At 37.0% G+C, this 23,766-nt stretch overlaps 1 protein-coding gene across 1 annotated transcript; it reads left to right on the forward strand.

The window, feature by feature from the left end:
- Positions 1-1,173: 1,173 nt before the first annotated feature.
- On the forward strand, positions 1,174-23,526 carry cpe (carboxypeptidase E). Its single transcript, XM_039692655.2, has 9 exons — positions 1,174-1,674; positions 14,087-14,283; positions 15,902-16,069; positions 16,204-16,321; positions 18,323-18,505; positions 20,411-20,550; positions 20,686-20,785; positions 21,878-21,996; positions 22,080-23,526. The coding sequence occupies exons 1-9, from the start codon at positions 1,434-1,436 to the stop codon at positions 22,176-22,178; spliced, it is 1,365 nt and encodes a 454-aa protein (XP_039548589.1). The 5' UTR covers positions 1,174-1,433; the 3' UTR covers positions 22,179-23,526.
- Positions 23,527-23,766: the final 240 nt, after the last annotated feature.

The raw sequence follows: 23,766 nt of genomic DNA on the forward strand, positions 1-23,766 counted from the left end.
TTTCGTAAATCACGTCATCAATCTGAATCTCAAGACCAAAAATTGACCAAAATAGTAAATGGGTCGTTCTCAAAGAATATAATATTGTTTTTAAAAACATGAGAGGCAGGTAAGTAAAAATTTAAGTAAAATGTCATTTAAAGTCGCCATGTCGTGCTCGAGACTGCCAATGGACCTCGTGAACCTGAAGTAGTGGGGCACCGCTTGAAAGGTTGTTATGTGGGGCGGGCAGCAGGGGGCGCGCTATTGTAACCAAAGTTTTCATTACTGTTTCCAAAAAATAAAAAATAAATCCACTCCGACATTCTTCACACTTTACATTACACATACAACAAAGTAACAAAAAGTACCACGGACTTACCACGAGTATCATGTAAATATCCATTAGTTTATCATGTTATGATGTTGGCTACATGCATGGTAGGTAAGTTACATGCGCTATGGGTCTACTACGACAGTATCCTACCTTTTTTAGGATAGGCTATTTGTGAATTGTATCTCAGTCCCTTCATTGTATACTTGCAGCTTATGTTTGTATTAGTATATATTTCTTTGTTTAGCTATGTGTTTATGTTATGTCAGAAGATATAGTGATGCCTCTAGTCGAGACATTATCATAAAGAAAATGATTATGAATATGGCCATGAGGTGATTTATGTAATCTCTGAGTCTATGACCCTAGTAGTAGCTGCATATTTGACCAGTTTCTGCAATTAAAAAAAAAAAAAAAAAAAAAAAATTATTAGAAACTTAGTTTTTATTCATAAAACTATTATACCAAGATTTTAGCCAGGACTCATTTGTGTTCTGCAGAAAAAAATAATTTATATTAATAACATATAAATATATATATATATATATATATATACAGTAATCCATTTAATGTTTGTAAATGTTAATATTTAAAATGTATGATGTAAAATGTAAAAAAAAGTTAAAATGTAAAATGTTAACACAGACTCCAGCAACCACTCAGCTACAATCAGCTGTGCCCTTTTTATAGAATTTACCATCATGTTTGATATATGTTACTTTAATACTTATATCTGATATAGGCCTATTTGTCAATATCCACAAAGGTATACTTTTTAATTAAAAATTACGTTTGGAAAAACCGTAAGACCATTCGTCATTACATAAGCCACGCCCCTGCAGGGGTAGCACCGTGCGCGTTCACCCATTTCGCGTGTGTAATCTTGAGCTGTCAGCAGCAGAGAGCTGCACGTCCCTTCTCTCACGCGCGTCCCCGCGGCTAAACAGGTAGTCAGGACTCGAGCGTCGCGCCCACGCATCAGTTTTGCGGTTCCATTCGGGGCACGACACAGCAAACGGTAGGCTACAGACAGAATAGAAAAAGAAAGACAGACAACAGTGCTAAGAGAAACCGAATAGAAATACGTGAAGACAGAGAAGTGTCGAGTGTTTCGGGAGTGATGACGGCGGCGGTGTTTTGCGGGGCTCTGCTGATGCTGGCCCTGGCCTCGGGCGGGGATGCTGCGGGGGAAGGAGGTATCTCGTTTGAGTACCACCGATATGAGGAGATGCGGAAAGCCCTGGTGTCCGTGTGGCTGCAGTGCCCCTCCATCACCCGCATCTACACTGTCGGGGAGAGTTCCGAGGGCCGAGAGCTGCTCGTCCTGGAGATGAGCGACAACCCTGGCATCCATGAGCCTGGTGAGAGAAGATCATTTATTATACCAGATTATAATAAGACTGTCATAGCATAACCAATGAAGCTCTTTGGAGAAGCATAAGCAATCATTTTCCTTTGTGTGCCATGTTTATCCATTCTGCATGAAATTAGATTAGGCTATGAATCAATAACAAATCAATAGCCTAAACGGGGTTCTCAGATGACATTCACCCCTTCTTATTAAATCCCCTTTAAAATGTATTTCACGTTTTAACCTCTTGCAGACGACAAATTAGGTTCTTAAAATGAGAGGTTCAAAAATGAGGTGGAAACAATTTCTGTTCCAGTGAAGCATCCTGAATGGCCAATTCTGGCCATTGAAATGTATGATTTTTAAAATGTAAATGCTCAAATATATTTAAGGTTGAAATTTAACAGTGACTGCATTAGAAACTATTTTGCATTTTCTCAATAGTGTGCGCTGTCACATTTAATCATTTTGCAAGTTTTCATAAATCATCGCATTGATGTATCTCTGCTCGCAGGAGCGCTTTGGCGTGTGCCTGTGCGCGCGCTCTCAGAGATGTGATGACAGGGTGAGCAGCTCACTGTGCGCGTGGACGCCATTTTGCAAATGTTGCTGGATCTGTAATTGCAGATAAATTATTACAGACTCATTTAAACACGGCTTATTGCAGGGCTTATTATAGGCTATATAACGTTTATTAGTTTATTAGCCTCTTGATTAGAGACTGACAACAATGAAGGAGGTTGCCTAAATGAGGGGCAGTAATATAAAGGCTATAGTGTTTTCTTGGACAACGGAAATATTCAGAAATGTCTGATTTCTGATTGTAGTTATCGACCAGTCAGATTCTAGAGGATCTTGGAATAAAGTCAGTATTTTTGCTGTGAACATTCAGAGCTTAGGCCTATAGTAAAGGCCTACTCTGCCGCACACAGGTAATTAAGGTTAGAGCAATAGCCTACAGGCTTAAACATAAAAATAATATTAACACTAACATTTGTGTTTTGTAGGAATGTGTTGGCTATGGTTTTAAATCCTTTATCCGAAGCTGTGCGCTAATTAGTTCGTTTAGTGTGCTCTATTTGGATTTTGGATCTTAGTCAGGTAATTAGGTTGGTGGATTAAGGTAATTACTGAACACCTCACTGAAACCAAACCATAGAGATGCATTCATTATTTAAGAGTGTTGATTTTATGATAATGTAGGTTCTGGTTCCACTTGATTACTGAGACTCAAGTTATTACATGTAGCCGTATCTCTGTCCATGAAACACATTTGTTTATGTTTATAGAGACCTTTTAGAGTTTATAGTAAAATTTATGTGATGTTGACATGTGTTTTGGCAATTTTTTTACCCTATAATTTACTGTATTCTGATTAGATTAAAGTTGTTTATTAACATTAGTTAATGTATTGGATAGAACACGAACGATGAACAATGGACTATACTGTTAAAGCATTTATTAATCTAGGTTAATGTTAATTTCTACATATACTAATGTATTATTAACTTTTAAAGTTAGATAAATAAATTAAAAAATATAATCAAGGAAAATAAAAAAAAAATATCTTGAATAAATTAAAAGATTATAAAATAAAAAAACACATCTTTAACAAATAATAAAATAGGATTAATAGCAATAAATAATCTATTCTAATCTAATAACTAATTGTCAATTAATAATAATAACAGATTAATAAATGCTGGAAAATTGGGTAACACTTTACAATAAGGTTCATTCGTTAACATTAGTAAGTGCAATAACTAACATGAACTAACGATGAGCAATGCATTAGTTACAGTGTTTATTAATCTTTGTTAATGTTAGTTAATACAAATACAGCTGTTCATTGTGCATTCATGTTAGTTCACAGTCCATTATAATGTTAACTAATACAACCTTTGATTTTAATAACGTATTAGTAAATGTTGGAATTAATATTAACTGAGATTAATAAATGCTGAAGAAGTATTGTTCACATATTGTAGTTAACTAATGTTAACTAATGAACCTTATTGTAAAGTGTTACCGAAAATTGTTCATTGTCATCATTAAATCTAAAGGATTCACTAATAGAACTTTATTGTAAATTGACCACCAACATTTCTGTGTATGCCAGTTTAGCTAAGAGCTCATTTTTAACTATAGTCCCTGGACATGTATTAAAAAAAGACAGGATATTTCATTTCATTTTAAAATGCTGAAGTCATTGGATTTCTATTATTGACTCAAAAAAATTATATGTTGTTGACTAGCATAGCTGATTCACATCTTGGGCAGTTTGTGCTGATGTGAAGTTCTATGTGTAAAATATATATATATATATATATATATATATATGTGTGTGTGTGTGTGTGTGTGTGTGTGTGTGTGTGTGTGTGTGAGAGAGAGAGTGAAGGAACACGTGTTCATTTGTGTTTTATTGTGTTTGTGTATGAGTGAGAGCAGGAGGAGCAGTAAGAACCTTTATCCTTAAGGTAGGGCCCCGGTTCCTTAAATAGTATGGTTGGCTCTCTGTATGCGTGTTTGCGTAGATATGACTCATTGCATTAAGTCTTTTATTGCTACCAGATGAGTTTCCAGCCCCACCCTCACCTCAGCTGCAGCAGCAGCAGCAGCAGCAGCGTACAGATGTGAGAGAATGGGATATCAAAGAGAGGCGGCACTGCTAGTGTTGAGTGTTACAGAAATAGCAGTTGCCCTGGAGACAGATCAGCTTAGCACCATGAGCCATGCGCTTCCCTGTGCTTGGTCAGATGAGGAAGAGGATGAGTGGAAGATTTAGCGCGGGATGCCGTCTGCCACGGGGGCCGGGAAGTGCTGAGAAACAGGCCATCTGGTGCTCTGCTGAGCTAGCATGTGACAACAACACATACAGTATAGCAGATACACACATTCATCCATTAACTTGCCGAATACACGTTGGATAAGATCTGGCTTTTTCACTGTCTTCTTTCGAAGCTTTTCAAACTGATTAAGTATCATTCCATTCCGTTCCATTCCATAAACATATTGTAGTGTTTAAAGGGATCATATAATGCCATTTTTGTACAAGTTAAAATGAATGTTTAGGGTCCAAATGAAAACTTTGTAATATAATTGTATTAAAAAATTCTCATTAGTATCAGCTCTGTTTTTCAGTGCATATGCCTTTAAATAATTAACCCCGCCCCTCTGTTCTGTGGGCGTTTAGACACAGCACACGTGGAGTGTTGCCTTGACAACAGTTGAGGGATATTTTGGAGAAAGAATGGCAGTGGGAGTCTCTGAGAACACATCTGTGCAATCGTATCAGTTTGAACTGGAGTCTCACCCGGAACAAGATGACGGCCGCAAAGAAGTTTGTCAATTAAAGGTTCTCTCAGCGATCCTGGGTGTTGACGTTCGGAATATTTTCAAACAAATCGGAGGCTAGCTAGACCCTCCCTCCTCCGCATCTCATCTCCTCCCCCTCCCTTCCGTGCTTCCTGAAATAATTGTTAACGTGCATAGTTCTAGCTAATTATATACTTGTGTGGGTTTGGCGAACATAAGCGTCAATTTAGAAGAAAAAAAACAATTTAACGTTACCCACCTGTCCAGCAAAAACAGAGCAACCTGAATGTCGGACTGGAAGCCCTTCTGCCGCCATCCGGATGCCGAGTTCTCGCCATCGTTCAAAAGCTTTGCTACCGATGTAAATTCGGAACTTCGCACGTTCTTTATCCGACTCCTTTTTAATTTGTTCTTCAGAACGACGTCTCTTTGGTCGTGTGTCGGCCATTTTTCAAACTTCCCTCTGATGCTTCTCTGAGTCTCTCCTTCACACACACACCCCCTTCATGTGCACGCGCACTAACCCCCCAGACCCACCCTCAAATACTTCTTGCCAGTGATTGGCTAGAACACTGTTTGTTAGGTTTCGTGGTCCGGGTAAGACATGATTGTTTTTGTTGCCGTTTGTGGAGCCTGTGGTGTCTACAGAGAACGCGTTTTTTTTACAGTGTGTTTAGGGGACAGGCAGCTAGCGGATAGTGAGGAGACGTTTGATGTATGTGACAAAAAATGTTTTGGCCCCACATCGCTTAGAGAACCTTTAAGGCTCGAACAGGACGTTTCTGAATGGTTGGTTAACGTAATGTCACTTTGATCTATCTTTGTATGCACTGGCAGGGTAGAGTCAAGCGTGCCACACAAGCCCTCAAAAGTGAAGCCAAAACGTCTCGATCACATTGTCAAAAGTTAAAAGGACAGTAGGTCAACTACACTGTAACAACGTAACGCAACTATTACTAGCTAATTCCGCTTCACTCTCGGCTTATTCAACAGCAGCAAAACTGGACATGATCATGATGGTCACAAATTTTGTCATGCTTATTTGAGAACTGATGGGCATGTTCTTTTAATTGTTATTCAAGCAATGTAAGAGTGTTGCCAACAGGGACTGTGTAGAGTGCCCTCTGGTGGACAAAATATACAACTCCAACACTCATGACATGGTTGAAGTGTGTTTCGTCCATTTTCATTTTATTTTTGAAATGTTGATTTATGAGCCAATAAAACTGCCGATACCGATAGTTTTGAAAATGCCTAACATCGGCCGATAATATCGGCCTGCCGATATATCGGTCTGGCTCTAATGTTTTCTATCTACACCTTTTTTGTGTAGGTTTGTGATGAAAATGGTATCATCAGGAGAGCAAAAATGCATTATTAATACATCCTGGGATTCTGTTCCTTCTCCCTCTATTTTTATTGTTAACTCAATTACCGTGACTCACCCTCATGCCGTCCCAAGTTCATCTTCGGAACACAGGTTAAGATATTTTAGATTAGTCCGAGAGCTTTCTCCATTGAAAATGTATATACTGTCCTTGTCCAGAAAGTAAATAAAGACATCATCAAAATAGTCCATGTGACATCAGTGGGTTAGTTAGAATGTTTTGAAGCATCGAAAATACATTTTGCACCAAAAATAACAAAAACTACGACTTTATTAAACATTGTATTGTCATTCGGTTCTGCGTTCACAAGTCCACAGTGATGCTGGTGACGCAAGAAGCTGCTGAAACGCTTAAATTAGACAGAACTACACTTAGTCTTTGTAAAATCATGTGGCATTCTGTTTCTAAATCAACTCTTTTCTTTTAATATATTTTTTATCTCCCCCAGTCTATGCATGATATTATTGTTATGTCATACGTGGCCCTGACCGTTTGGAAAATGTGTGTGTGTTTCCACTGCAGAAGAGTGCACTGTGCTGAATCAATTATCTTGACTTAATGATCCCCTTTGGTCAACAATAGCATGGAAACCAGCGTGTCTCTGACGTTTCTGGTTCTGTTTGTGTATGCCTTTAAGGAGTAATAGACTTGCGTCAAGAGCACACATGTCCTGACTGATTGAATTGATGGATTCACGGATGGATGGGTTTAGTAGAAAGGACAGGATTTAAGAAAGAATAGAACCCAAACTAAATGTATAATGCAGAATATTTAAATAATATTTATATCTGAGGTTTCAGTTGGGCGGATGTTTGAGGTTATAGAGAGGAAGAGAGAGTCGTTCATGTTATGTAAAGTGATAATGTGAGTTTTGTTATGTGGTCAGATGAGGATCAGAAAGATTAGAATAAAATCCCTTTTTCCCTCTTTACTTTCTTCTCATGAAGATGAGGCAGCAGTTTCTGCTCTCCAGGGCACAGCACTCGGTTCTCTCAATGTGTCTCTCAGACCAACACAGAGCGAGAGAGGGAGAATGTGAAATGGCAGCAGGAGGAGTGTGAACCCTGTGCTAGTGGGGAATAAAAGTAGTTAAAATCAAATCTGGATTCTAAGCATGAAAGAAATACACTTTAAGCACTTGATCATTTTGATTCTGCAGCCATAATTAATAGCAACAAACTTGCTGTTAAACATGTCTTTGTTGAATTTTAATATTAGATATTAACAAATAGAGTGTCTTAATGCCAGACATACAGTAATTTCTCTATTTTCTTTGAAAATTATAAGAGAAACCAAAGCTGATTGTCCGAATTTCAAAAACCAAAAATTAGAAGACTGAAACTACCTTTTGACTGTATAAATATGAAACATCACTTGAGCGAAACGGCGGATCTAAAAACAAAGAGCAAATCACTGCTGTGGCATAAAACATCTTATTAAATCTAAATGCACTTCTGCAAGGTTTCATTTAATTGATACTTGTTGGCCAAAAATACATTTATAATGTTATAAAGATGTATATATTTCAATTATCTATTATAAACTTTCTACTTATCAAATAATCCTGAAAAAGATAGGGATCACAGATTGCACAAAAAATTTTACAGTAAGCAGCACTACTGTTTTCAACATTGATTATAATAAGAAATGTTTATTGATCACCAAATTAGAAAATTAGAAGAATTTTTTAAGGAATTTCTGAAGTAGCCTAATGGCCGCTGAAAATTCAGCTTTGCCATCAAATGAATAAAATAAAAAAAATATGTTGAACTGTAATAATATTTCACAGTATTACTTTTTTTTTTTTACTGATACAATAAATGCTGCCTGAAGAGTATAAAAACTTTCAAAATGTTAGATTGCGTTGAGATTACTCCATACATATTAACTGTTATTTACTGTAATTTATCAACAGCCCTCTAAATGGCATACATTTATTTCACTGTGAGACCCAATTTACATCTTACATTTGCTTCCGAAGGAATTATGATCTGTTTTATAAGTTTGACACTGAATCTTTATTCGAGAAGTTTATTTGAGGCATGATATCCTTTTAGCAAGCCTTTGATGAACGCTGATTTCTTACCCATGTCATTATATTTAGACTTTTATAGATTTGTCTTAAAAACTGATGTAAGCATACACAAATCACAAAGCTAGAAACAGAATGCTGTGTCTTTAAATGTTTGTCTTCTTTGATGAATTGTCCTAAAGGAGGTTAACATATGACGTGTAACAGTTCCTTTCTTTCTATTGACATATTTTCTTTGTGAGAAAGAGGGATTAAAGCTAGGTAGGAGACCGATACAAAGAGAGGAAAGAATATATATTTATGTGGGAGATGGTGTTGATGTTACAGAATATGTTTAGAGAGAGAGAGAGGTGATGTAGGCTGTATGGCTTAGAAATGTGTTATTTTACCCTTTTTGTTTGGCTGTTTCATTGATAGATTAGCAGTTTTCCCTCCCCTGCTGCCTGCGCCTCACCTCATCTGTACAGCAGATGATTTTCTCATCACTCCTATCAAGACAGCTTTGCTTTGTTCGGATACTGTTTCATAAGAAAGGGGAAGTTTGTTCTTCACAAACTGTGTAGGATTTCACACTTTTTGTGCTTATCTTTAATGAAAACCTGACCCACCTGATGGGAGTAGGGTCTAAAAACTGTTTGAACAATGAAAATTCATGAAAAAAATGAAAATGACAGCACCGGTAAAAAGTTAAAAAGAACAGCATTTATTCAAAATATAAATCTTTTCTAACAATATAAATCTTTACTATCACTTTTTTATCAATTTAGCATTTCTGAATAAAAGTATTCATTTATTTAAAATAAATAGAAAAAAAAAATATTACTGACCCAAAACTTTTGAATGGTATTGTATGTTGTTCAAGAATATTTGTATTTTAAATAAATGCAGTTAATTTTTTAAATAAATGCACTTTTTTAGCAAAGAATTCTGAAAAAAGTATCACTGGTTATAAAAAAAGAACCAACATTTAATATATATATATATATATATATATATATATATATATATATAGCTATATGTTTATGTATTGCACATGCCTTTGAATTTAATTTATTTATATTTATTTATCGTTTGACAGCCCTAATATATATATATATATATATATATATATATACTGTATATATATTAGGGCCGGCTGTCAAACGATTAATCTCATCCAAAATAAAAGTTGGTGTTTACATAATATATGTGGTTGCACTGTGTATAATTATTTTGTGTATATATATATATATATATATATATATACACAAAATAATGTATATATATATATATATATATATATAAATACACACACATGCTTGTATATTTAAGAAATTTTTTTTTAAATATAATATATATATATATATATATATATATATTTAAATTATCTAGGATGTATATTTAAGATATCTATCTATCTAAAATATCTGTTTAGTAATTGTTAACATGAATGACAAATGTCAAGCTCATAGATTTAGTATAGTAGATTTTATCAGGTGTGGGCAATTGGAAAGACAGCACATCCTGTCATGTTAAAAGAAAAAACAAACAAAAACTGAAAACACCCTCACTTTCTCTCTCTCTCTCTTTCTCTCACACACTTTTTTTCTCTCCCACCTAGCCATTTACACACACACTGCACATTCAGATGCACATTTCCTGTGCAGGCCTGGGAATACTTTGCTTTGACTTTAACATCTGTGAAAGAGTTTGGCAGTAATTTCATTTTGAAGTAGTTGGAGTTTCAAAGGCTGGTTGTAAATATGACAGGGACATACATCCTTATTTAGTAGCCTGAACACACACACGCTGTGGATATTCCACACATAATTGTGAGATGTAGAATATTTAGATGATCAAGGGAGGCAATAAAATAGACGGCTAAAAAAGGCCAGAGAGCCTGCAAGGACCCCTACTGAATAAAACAGTGCTTCCATCTGCTTCCAATCTGTGTGCATGCATGGCAATCAAATGTGCATTCAATACTGTCTTTGTTTTTTTTGTTTTTTTACTGGTATGTTGGCTTCTAATTAGGCCTGTCCAATGTAAACCTCTATTTCAGAGCCCATGCTCTATGTAAGATCCTTATATTATGTTTACTGGTGGCAGGTAAGCATTGTTTACATGTTGTGTATTTGTGAACTCTTCATCAGAGCATTAGTCAGTGCCGTGTACTTATCAGGCAGAATAGTTCTCAGAAGCTCATGTTTCTAAGATTACCGAAGAAGAAACGCCAAGTGTCCTTCCTGGCCTCTTGATGATTTGTGCTTTTGTTACCTGAGGGATGAAATGTGTTAGTGCTCGAGTTTGAGCACAAAAATGTTAGGGAGGGTTTAAATGGGTCAGGACATTGTGTAATAATAGAGAGAGTTCTAGAAAGCTCAAAGGACATTACCTGAGCTCGTGTTTGTATTGGGTTTAGTGTTTGAAATATAATATATGTGTTTTGTACTAGTGAGAGAGGTAAACTGTAGAGAATTTTTGGTTAAATATCAATGTCTTTATACATGCACATATATGTTACTATATTGTACACTACTGTTACTGTATATCAGGTGTTTTAATGTTTTTGAAATAAGTTTATTGCTCACCAGGGTTACATTTATTTGAAACAGTAATATTGTTAATTGTTAAATATTATAAACATTTGTAATAATTGCTTGCTATTTTAAAGTATTTAAAAATGTAATTTATTCCTGTGATGGCAAAGCCATGGATGCAGAATTTTCCAGTCTTCAGTTAAATTATTCTAATATGCTCAAGAAACATTTCTTATTTCTGTTGAAAACTTAATTCTTTGAAAAATAGAAAGTTCAAAAGAAGAGCATTTATTATAATGTCATTTCATTGTCACTTTTGACCATTAATTTCTCTTTCTGAGTAAACTTTTCTCTTAGGCCTACACTCTTCTCATATTTTTAAATGCCTAGTGTTATACAATGTGCTGTAACATAAATAAACATAAAATATTGAAATATTGAAGTAACATTATTAAATTTATAATTTGTATAAAATATAAAGCTATATATATATATATATAGTATTTTATTGTCAGCTAAAATATTAATAAATATAAGTATTGTCACCAAAGAGTTATTAATCAGAGTTTTGGAATTTAGGGTTAAAACCATAAAGTAAGTGTAGGGAAGTTGTTGTTTTATTACAACAGATGTGCATTGAGTTCAGTATTTGTAAAAAATAAATAAATAAATAAAACAATTATTTACGGCCATGTGTATCTGAAAACATTTGAAAACTCATATGGTTTCTCTAATAACTACTTCATCTGTCAATCCAGCATTATGAATGTTATGCAGATGAATGTCCTTGTCACGATTCCTGTCTTGTGTTTTCCTTGTCTTGTGTGGACTTTAGTTATTTCCTGTTCTGTGCCATGTTTTGTAGTCCTTTGTGGTTTTTCTTGTTTATGAGTTTCCCCAGGTGTTTCTGATTTACCACATCCCCTTGTTCCCTCGTTTAGCTTGTTTGTCTGTGTATTTAAACCCCTGTGTTTCAGTTGTTGGGTGTCGTTCGATGTTTCACTGTAGCGTTGTTTCTGAGTTTTGTTCTAGTTTCTGGTTCTGAGTTTTGTTCCGAGTTCCTGTTTCTAGTTTCTTTGTTTTCTGAGGATTTCCCTTTTGTTTGTTTATTATCATTATTAAAACTATTGTGCTTGCATTTGGATTCCTCCTTGCCTCCTCATCGTTACAGATCGACCGACCAAAAATGAATCCAGCAGCACAATTGATGCGCCTCCGTCAGGGTGAGCGATCCATTGAGGATTATGTGATGGACTTTTTAGAGCTGGCTCACCTGACTTTTATGGATGAATTATGCTTGATGGTATTCTTCCGCGGAGGACTGTCTGAGCCACTCAGCTATATTATGCCATTGCATGACCCAAGCTCGACTCTGGAATGTTGTATAAACATAGCCCTAGAGCTGAGTGGCTCTGAATTCATCGTCGGCCCTGCCGAGCCTGCGCTCCACGCCCAGCCAGAGCTTCACGCCCACGCCCAGCCAGAGCTTCACGCCCAGCCAGAGCTTCACGTCTAGCCAGAGGCGTTCCATGTCCCTTCTGCTCACCCAGAGACGCTCCACGTCCCTTCTGCTCATCCAGAGACTGTTCACGTCACTTCCTCCGAGCCAGTGTCTACGGACAAGATGGCCGTCTTCGAGCCAGTGTCTACGGACAAGATGGCCGCCTCCGAGCCATTGTCTACGGACAAGATGGCCGCCTCCGAGCCAGTGTCTACAGACAAAATGGCCGAACCAGAGACTATTCACTTCACTTCCTCCGAGCCAGTGTCTAAGAACAAGATGGCCGCCTCCGAGCCAGTGTCTATAGACAAGATGGCTGATTTAGAGACTATTCACGTCACTTCCTCCGAGCCAGTGTCTACGGACAAGATGGCCGCCTCCGAGCCAGTGTCTACGGACAAGATGGCTGCCTCATAGCCAGTGCCCACGGACAGGATGGCCACCTCCGAGCAAGAGTCTCGTCCCGCCGAGGCCGCCCAGCAAGAGACTGTTCGTGCCCCATCTTCCCCTAATCCGGGGATTCACCCCAAATATTTTTTTGGGGGTGGCCCAATGTCCCAGCCACGGCCGCCCTAAGGGTCTTCACCGCCTTGGCCGGCCGAAGGGTCTTCACCGCCGTGGCTGCCTGAGGGATCCTCACCGCCGTGGACGCCCGAGGGTCCGATAGCTCCGCCCTGGACGTCCGAGGTTCCGACAGCTCCGCCCTGGCCTTCGCCTCGTCCTACTTCGGCCACGCTCTGCGGCCCAGGCCCACCTTTGCTACCTCCTGGTCCCGTTCCTCTTCTGCTCCACGGACCTGGACCATTTGTGTGTGTGCGTGTGTGTGTGTGTGGTTTTCTCATATTTTCTGATCCGTCGAATCCTTGTATTAACCCTAATAACTGGGAACATTCTCAGAACGTTTCGGTGTTAGAACAGACAATCTTCTGGTAACATTAATGGAACATTTGTTCATACTTGCAGTATCTGGTCTTTAGAAAAAAAAATCTAGCACAAAAACACTATTTATACATTGTTCATGGAACTTTTCTGTTGCACGTTCGTTTAATGTTATTGTTACTTTTTTCTTGTTTCAGAATGTTTTTCAGAACATTCAAAAGTAATGTTTCCATAATGTTTTAAGGATGAATTGTTCCCTCAATGCTTATGCAAGAAATAAAAAACAACACTTGAACATTCAGTTACAAGTTTTATAACTTAATGGAAACGTTAGCAAAACGTTCTTAAAACAAATTTGTTTCATTTTCAGTTTTTGAAATCACTGGTGTAATGCGATAATTTTGTTCTTAGAGAAGTATTTTTTATATAATTTAAAATAACTTTCTTTTTTTAGTTGCTATAATATTTTATTGTTTATTGTAGTGTAATGCAATTGAACTTACATTAAAGTTTAAGGTCAGTGTTTATTTTTCTCTCTGTGTGACTCTCTCTATTCGTTCTAACCCAGTACCAAGATTATAAAATGTATGTAATAACTGCTAAATTATGGACTGTGATCTGTGATATGATCTATTGGTAATATACTGTTGGTGTTGTTTTTGACGTATCGATGACGTAGCTGTCAATAACTATCTGAGCATATAGGTGTTTTGCTACAGTTATTAGTTGTTATTTGTGTCAGTTAATGGGCATACATTTCATTAACTGTGTATGTTTTTGTGTGACAGGTGAGCCAGAGTTTAAGTACATTGGGAACATGCATGGCAATGAGGCAGTGGGCAGAGAGCTGCTCATCTATCTGGCTCAGTATCTTTGTAATGAGTACCAGGAGGGCAACGACACCATTATCGACCTGATCCACTCCACACGTATTCACATCATGCCCTCCATGAATCCTGACGGCTTCGAGAAAGCAGCCTCACAGGTAAACACACACACATCTTACACAATAAAAGAAGAATCTAAAATCTAGAATGCAGTTGTTACTCTTTATAAACTGTATGTGATGGACAGAATCGTATTTAGAACGATGAAACAAGACGGACGAAGCTGCTACAGTAAGCCCTAGTCGTACAGTATTTTGGTTGACTAGTCTGGTGTTCAACATCTTTCAGCAGATAGTTGTTTTGTCAGAATGCATGGTGCTGATTTCACAACACTACTGTGGTTTACCACATCCTTCTGCAGCCTGTACTCCCACAAGTGTGGGCTTTGACATTTCAAGACACAATTGACATGTTTTATACACGAGGCCATGGACTGTTAGTTTAACGTTTGTTAAGGGGAAACCAAGAGATTATTAAACACCTCGCTGGGATGTGGTTTACCACACTGCTTTACTGCTTCAGAAGTAATAAATCTCTGTGCTGACCACAAAGCAAACATGCGTCGTCTCTGGGCTTTTGTGATCGTTTCAGAGGTGGATGGAAAGTCCTGTCCTGGCAACTAAAAGGTTGCATATTTTATATAGTACATATTTTATGAAAATGTCTTTAGAAAATGATTTCAGTTGGACAGAGAGGATGATAGAGGTCACAGATGAGATCAATTCTTGTGTCATTGATATGGGTTTGTTTTGTACCTTAAAGCAGTTGTAACGGTTGTATTCAGACTTCCTCCTTCAGTCAAACTCACTTTACAAAACTCTGGCATTTCCTGAAGCGTCTGTAAAATGACAGTATAACCTAAGTGATTTCCTCCACACCAGTCTGAAGCTTAGTCCCCATATCTCAGTCTGTTTAATTTTCACCTGTGTGTTATGTCAGTTGGCTGATTTTAGAGGGGTTGTGGACACTATTTAGCTTGAATAGTATCTTGGGGGAGACCAGCTAAAGTTTTTCAGCAGGGAAAACCCAACTATAAATTTAAAAATATACGTATAAACTAATACTTATATTTTTTTGTAATACTGGTTATTTTCTAAAAAATAGTTTTAATAAAATCAGTCTTCTAAATTTCTAATAAATATAAATTATTATAAAATATATAATGTTGATGATAAATTAAAGTTTCTTGAGCACAAAATCAGCATATTACAATGATTTTGACACTGAAGACTGGAGTATTGACTGCTAAAAATTAGGTTGTACTATAATTTTTATCAAACACAATCGAGCTTTGGTAAGGTATCATATATATATTATTTTGTAAACACACACACACACAATTCTATGCAGCTTAATTTCATTCCAAACTCACAAAAACTTTTTTTTTCTTTGTGGGACACAGAAAGAGACATTTTGCCATGTCTTTACACAGCTCTTTTCCATAAAACATTTGATTGTGACTGTGGCTGTCAAGCTCCAAAAAACAAACACCAAACACCACAAAAGTACCTTAAAAATCACTATTTACTTTACTGGTATAGAAAAAGCTGCATAAAGATTCTTTAAAAAAAATAAATAGCACAAGCGTAAGATTGCTCGTTTGGGACAAATTTTACTTACTAAAAAATTTTTTACTTTTTTTTTTAATCATGTTTTTTAAATCATGATTGTGATAATTTTGCTAATGGCATTATTTATCATAATATATATGTGCAGTCTGGTGAGATGAAGGACTGGTTTGTGGGCCGCAGCAATGCTCAGGGGATTGATCTGAACCGCAACTTTCCAGATCTCGATCGTATCGTCTACATGAACGAAAGAGACGGAGGATCCAACAATCACCTCCTGAAAAACCTGAAGAAAGCTGTGGATGAAAACACCAAAGTGAGAACGGGTTTGAATGATCAACTATTTGTCAGAAATTGCAGCATGGTTTTAGTAGTGTTACACATTTAGGAAGAGAATCAGTGGTTTTGGGGCTGGTAAAATGAATGATTGGACCTGTGTGTATGTTACAGCTCGCACCAGAAACCAAGGCTGTCATTCACTGGATAATGGACATTCCATTTGTCCTGTCAGCCAATCTGCATGGAGGAGACGTGGTGGCCAACTACCCATATGATGAGACACGCAGTGGTGAGTAACCACACATGTATATGTAACGGAGGCCAGCTAGTAGTTGCTGTGCGAGTAAACCTCACTCCCCGATCTCAATAGGCGCTCTAGCGACAGACGCTAGGGGCTGCAGTCTTTAGCCTCCTTGCTAGAGCGCCCGACTCTCACGCCGGAGACCCGGGTTCGAGGCCCGCTCGGAGCGGGGCGAGTTGGACCCGGGTGTGAGGGGTTACATTGGTGCCGTGACCCGGATGAGAGTGAGGTTTAGGGGGGTGAGTGTAACGGAGGCCAGCTAGTAGTTGCTGTGCGAGTAAACCTCACTCCCCGATCTCAATAGGCGCTCTAGCGACAGACGCTAGGGGCTGCAGTCTTTAGCCTCCTTGCTAGAGCGCCCGACTCTCACGCCGGAGACCCGGGTTCGAGGCCCGCTCGGAGCGGGGCGAGTAGGACCTGGGTGAAGGGGTTACATATAGTATCTTACACAAAAAACATACAAACTTATAAAGTATAATACAGAATATATTATTATTATTAGTGAGCTATATGTGAGCTTTAGAGCTTAATTTAGATTACCTGAACAGCTTCAGAGTTATTGAAATAGTTATGTGACTTCTTTCAGGTTGAAGGGTTGCCTAATCCTATCTCCACTTCTAATCCTAACCCCTCCCACACAACTAATCCTAAACCTACCAAAACTAGGGGGGTAATAATTTGGCAGGGGTCAGAATTCGGCACAACACCGGCATATAAGATGCAGAAAGTTAGGAAAGCATTGTCAGAAGAACAGAGAAAGAGGAAACGGCAGACTGACCGAGCATAGGTGTAATTTGCGGGTGTGATATGTCACCATTGAAACATCTCGCGGCATGGGTGTACCAATACAAACAAAAAAAACATCTCCAGGTAACTCTAGTAGTGCATTCATTTCGTTCGTTTGTTAAATAAGAGGCGATCTTAAATGTCTTTTTGAAATCAAGTGTCCAAAGTGCGTGTTGCCGCTGCGGATACAGTATTCTGTTGTGACGCGCACACTCTTAACACGGATGCGCGCTTCAATCAGTGGCGGAGACTGAGAGACTCTCTATATTTGTTATGGTGAAATCACAAAACCTAATGCACAAAAAAAACAAAAAAAAAACATGTCCCTGCTTGAAATACAATCACTAATAAGCAATTGGTTTTGATGAGGAAAATTAAACTATAAAACTAGTAGGGATTAGAATTAATAGGCAAAAAATTCTGCCTCTGGACCATTAAAGTTCATGGGTATAATAGTCGGATCTACGTATTTAATCACGTGAAAATTCTCACCACTAACAACATTAGATCTCATTAAACGACAAATTAAACACAATGGACTATTGTATACTATGTAACACGCTCTGTGTGAGTGGTATTTACGACAGTAACGTTAAATTCAAGTACTCCACAGCGACTCTAGGGGGCGCTGTTTGACAAAAAAGACGGGATTCCTGCAGTGCCCCTTTAATTCAAAAGTTTTGTCAGTAAGATTTAAAAAAAATTGAAATTTATAAAGCAAGAATGCAATAAATTGATCAAAAGGGACATCAAATACTTTTACATTGTTGTATTGTTTCTATTTTAAATGAATGCTGTTCTTTTGTATGTTCTATTAATAATCTATTATAATAATCTATTATTCATTATTTCCTTTCTGTTGTCATTATCTCTGGTTATCGTGGTTACTTATTGTTTGATTGATTTAACACACCTGTTCCTTGTTTTGATCCTTGGTTAGTTGTGTTTATAGTTGTGTAATGCCCTCAGTTTCATTCACTCATTGTCTGGTGTTGCCTGTGCCATAGCACACTTTTACATTGAATTTTTGTTTGTGGATTATTTGCTTTTTGTAATCTGCTTTTCCTCACCTTGCCTTCTTCCTCTGACCGGATGTTACACATAGAATTAAACCAGGAACATTTATCATGAAATTTGATTGGGTGTTTGTAATGCAATTTATATGGTAATGACAGAACTGTGTCCTTTCTGTTTGTCCATCAGGTTCTACTCATGAATACAGTGCTAGTCCAGATGATCTGGTGTTTAAGAGTTTGGCTAAGGCCTACTCCAGCTATAACCCAGTGATGTCTGACCCAAACCGACCGCCATGTCGCAAGAATGATGATGACTCCAGTTTCACAGAGGGCATCACTAATGGAGGAGCCTGGTACAGCGTGCCTGGAGGTACAATACACAGCTTCAGAAAATCACTCATCTGGTGTCAGTACTACTTGTGCTGTACATCAGAACATCTGTATAAAGGAGTTCGGTGACCCAGAAATAGTGCTGAGATGTACATCTTTATTGATTTCCAGATTAAAATAATCATTTAGTTGTATACAACACAAATTAATAGTTATTAAAAATGTGTTAAATACCAGATTTTCAGTTTGAATCCCACTGTACTATATGGCAGAACCTGATTTTACCAGGTACAATATGTTCCTGAATCAGAATCTTTATTGATCCTAGAACAACATTCATATTGTTCATATCAGTTCATGTCAAGTTGAGGCATACAACCAGGTTTAGGTGCTTCTGCATCATAACGCCTTCAGAGTTGCCTATCATTGTCCTCTGATTTTAGGGATAACTTATGCAGTGTTTCCCAACCCTGTTCCTGGCGGCACACCAACACTGCGTGTATTCTTTGTCTCCCTTATCAAACACACCTGATTCAACCCATCAGCTCATAATCAGGTGGGTTAATGAGCTGATGGGTTGAATCGGGTGTGTTTGATTAGGGAGACAAAGAAAACACGCATGTTGGTGTGCCGCCAGGAACAGGGTTGGGAAACACTGACTTATGGGTATAGGGAATAACATACGGATGTGGTTATCATTACATTTTCTGACAGGAAAGTGGTTCCAGGATCAACTAAACATGTTGACCCAGCAAAAACAGGATATGCATATATTATATGATGCCATGGGTTAAAGGAGTAGTTCACTTTTTTTTAAAAAGCGTATGCTGATAATTTACTCACCCCCATGTCATCCAAGATATCCATGTCATTCTTTCTTCATTTGAAAACAAATCAAGGTTTTTGATAAACATTCCAGGATTTTTCTCCATATAATGCACTTTAATTGGGAACCAAACGGTTCAAGGTCCAAAAGACCGGTTTCAGTGCAAACAGCAAACTGTTCAAAGGGCTTTAAACGATTTCAGACGATGAATAAGGGTCTTATCAAGCGAAACGATCGCTCATTTAAAAAACAAACAAAGTTTAACTTTTATAAGCTCAAATGCTCGCCTTGCTCTGTTCTGTGATGCGCGTTCGTGACTCTCCTATTCGAACTCGTTCATCAAAATAAACAAATCTTTTTCTGAGTCAACTCGTTCATTTCGTTCGTTAAATGAACCAAATGACACGAAAAAAGATTCGTTCATTTTGATAAACGAGTTCAAACAGGAGAGTCATGAACGCGCATTACAGAACAGAGCTAGTGGAGCATTTGAGCTTATAAAACTTAAACTTTTTTTTATGAGCGATCGTTTCGCTTGATAAGACCCTTATTCATCGTCTGAAATCGTTTAAAGCCCTTTGAACAGTTTGCACTGAAACTTTTTTTTGGACCTTAAACCGTTTGGTTCCCAGTGAAGTCCATTATATGGAGAAAAATCCTGGAATTTCTTTCTGACTGAAAAAAGAATGACATGGATATCTTGGATGACATGGGGGTGAGTAAATTATCAGCAAAAGTTTTTTAAATGTGAAAATACTCCTTGAATGTGCTTACTCAGGACATTTATTTCATAAATGGTAAAGGCAGAAGGTTTAACACCAGATTTGCAAAGGAACACCAACGCAAGCTTCACCTATCACCAGTTCCAGACCATGACGATGTTCTTTCAAATCCCCACAGCCATGCTTCAAAATTTAGTGGAACAATTTCCTGGAAGAGTGGAAGCTTTTATAGCAGCAAAGGGGGATTAATGCAGATGGTTTTGAAGTTAAATGTGCAACAAGCTTATATAAGTGTGTTTGGGTGTCGGCATACTTATGGAAATGTTGTGCATCATGCATGTTAGCTACAAATAAGGAATTACCAAACAAAAATGGCCCTTCCTTTTCTCTCTATCAGGTATGCAGGACTTCAACTATCTGAGCAGTAATTGTTTTGAGATCACTCTGGAGTTGAGCTGTGATAAGTTTCCTCCTGAGGATTCACTCAAGCAGTACTGGGACCAGAACCGCAACTCACTCGTCAGCTACATAGAGCAGGTACACCCCGAGCCTTTGCTTTCACATGCCTGGTGCTGATAGGAGGAGAGAGTTGTTTTGTTTTCTGGAAAGCTCAGACACATGAGTCAGGATTAGAAGGAATTCATCCTTTTTGATCCCTCATGTCCTTCGCAGGTTCACAGAGGAGTAGCAGGATTTGTTCGTGATCTCCAAGGGAACCCCATTTCAAACGCTTCTATTTCTGTTGAAGGAATTGACCATGATATCACCACAGGTACAAACACACACACACACAGCTATTTAATATTCATTTAAAGGCTAGGCACCAATTTATAACTTTATACAGTATATATTTCATTATTGTTTCATAATTGATGAACTTTGCGGCATTGAAACTATTGAACTGAATTGAATTCACATTGAAATGACATGAGGTGAATGACGACACTATTAGAGCTACTTTACAGCTGACATTGAAGTTTTTTCGTAATTGATGAATTTTGCAACATTTATTTTTTTATTTAATTTTTAAATATTAACATTTACTTTTAATATAACACCCATTTTAATTATTGAAACATTTAATTAGAATATATATATACATATGCTTTAGATATATACATACATACATACATACTGTATAGTACGTCAAAAGTTTGGAAACATTACTATTTTTTGAAAGAAGTATCTTATGCTCATCAAGCCTGCATTTATTGGATCAAAAATATTGAAAAAAAATACTGACCCCAAACTTCACTAAAGTAAAAAAAAAAATGTTACAAAAGATTTCTATTTAAAAAAATGCTGTTTTTTTGTTTACTTTTTATTCATCAAAGAACCCTGAAACAAGTATAACAGGTAAAAAAAAAATACATTAAACAGCACAATTGTTTTCAACATTGATGATAAATCAGCTTATTAGTATGATTTCTGAAGGATCATGCGACACTAAAGACTGGAGTAGTAATGCTGAAAATTCATCTTTGCATCACAGAAGTAAATTTTAAAGTATAAACCATTATTTTAAATCATTTCACAATATCATTGTTTTTCTGTATTTTTGATCAAATAAATACAGACTTGATGAGCACAAGAAACTTCTTTCAAAATTATTAAAAATATAAATGTTACCAAATGTTTTTAATAATATATATATATACAAATAATTTACACATTTTTTTAAATGCAATGTCTCTGCAAATTAATCTCTTATATAAGAAGGCTTTTAAAAAAAAAAGAATAAACAATACACATTTCGCCTTTATGACATTTCTGAAAACAATTGTGTGTAGGTCTGCCCTCTTGTGGCCATTGTTTGCCACTTTATTTGGAGATTAAATCGCTCTCATTCTTTTTTTTTCTTTAGCTAAGGATGGCGATTACTGGCGCTTGTTGGCTCCTGGTAACTACAAAGTATCAGCATCTGCATCTGGGTACCTCACTGTGGTCAAGAAAGTAGCTGTTCCCCACAGCCCTGCTACACGGGTAAACACAGACCGTCTTTCCCTTCCTCTTCTCATAATATCTCATTTCACCTTCCTCATGTCTCTAATTTCTCTCAATCTCAGCTGGATTTCGAGCTGGAGTCGCTGGAAGAGAGGAAGGAGGAAGAGAAGGAGGAGCTCATGGACTGGTGGAAGATGATGTCAGAGACACTCAACTTCTAACTGACCTGAAGCAGAGCCCATCACAAGCATTCTGGGTGTAAAATATTTATTGTCATGTGTGTGCTCATAAACCTAAAAGAACTTAATTCAGCTTCTTTTATTTTATCTTACTTTATTTTTTATTGTTTTATGTTAGAGGCACTACATCTGAACGTATTTACAGTCATTTAACAGCCATTATGCATATTATACGATTCATACATGTTAACAAAGACAACCGGTGGTCTAGTTTCCTGCATACTTAGATGGTTGTCCTGGTAAATATGGATGGATACATATATTTCCACTAAATGAAATGCTGGAAATATTCTGTGTTTCCTGCAGGCATGCAAAGGTAATTACACAGAGGGAAGAAACACATAACATCGAATCGATATTGTGGAGGCATTGGACCGATCTATTTCTCTTTTGTAACATTGTGTTTTACATTGATATTGTGAGATTCTTTTGTTGCTATGGTCACCAATCACACCAACCTATCAGAGAGCACTGTGTTGTGATGAATGTTTATTCAGTAATGAATTTTACTATTTATTCTGATTATGACTGAAGCCAATGTAGACAGCACTCATTTACACCTGATCACAAGTCTGTTTCTGTTCAAACACTGTTTCAATAATGTTATGCTTGATGTTTTGAATGGGAGTGCTTTTGATAAACCTGTTTCATTTACTAATGCTTTAATAATTACAACTTTGAATATCATTTCCAGACAATTGTTCAGATGGATAGAAAATGGAAGAGGTTATCAATTGAACTCCTATCTTATGTTTTAAGTATAGAAACTATATAGGAAATTTAAAAAAATTTGAACATATGATAGATGATAGCTATAAATCTGTGTTATCTATGTTTGTATAGCAGTTTCATTTCAGATCATTTAACAGCAGATTTTAATGGCACACGCTAAACAAATAGAAGTGTATCTAGATCTGATGGTTTTGTAATCTATACCAAAATGCACAATTGTGCCCAATGAAGTACCATCTGCAGTCTTTATTGAACATTCTGTAATATATTGTCTTTTTTTTTGTCTGTTTCAGTATCTTTATAATTCGCGTTTTTCTGTCATATGAAAAGGCACATTTTAATGCAAAATCAATGACGTTCAAGTCTATAATCCTGCATTCAGAATTGGTCCTACTTATTTGAGAAATTTCATGCTCATTGAAATTAAACAAATTAAAGCTTAAACTTTAGATATTAATGCCATGAAATGGCATTTTAAAGCCAGCTTATACATTTGTCCTTTGAGAGTTCAGTGGTATGTCTTGTATATGAATGTAATGATGGTTTAATTGAATGACGCATTTCGCAACCAAAATAAACGTCCCTTTCTGTTGTCAGACTTCCTACTGTTTTTCTTGTCTTTCTAAATCAATGTCTCTGTTTTCTCTTAAAGGTGCAATGTGTAAATAAGTTGATTATCTATTAACAGAAATGCAATATGACATCCATAACTGCTTTCAGTGGTGTATAAAGAACTTACTTAATTAACCGTAATGTTTTTATTACCTTAGAATGAGACATTAATAGCTCCATAACCGAGGGAATCCCCTTCTATGAAGGTCGCCATGTTGTGACGTCA

This window comes from Pimephales promelas, chromosome 6 (assembly GCF_988280905.1).
Source record: "Pimephales promelas chromosome 6, fPimPro1.hap1.1, whole genome shotgun sequence".
Classification (NCBI taxonomy): Eukaryota; Metazoa; Chordata; class Actinopteri; order Cypriniformes; family Leuciscidae; genus Pimephales; species Pimephales promelas.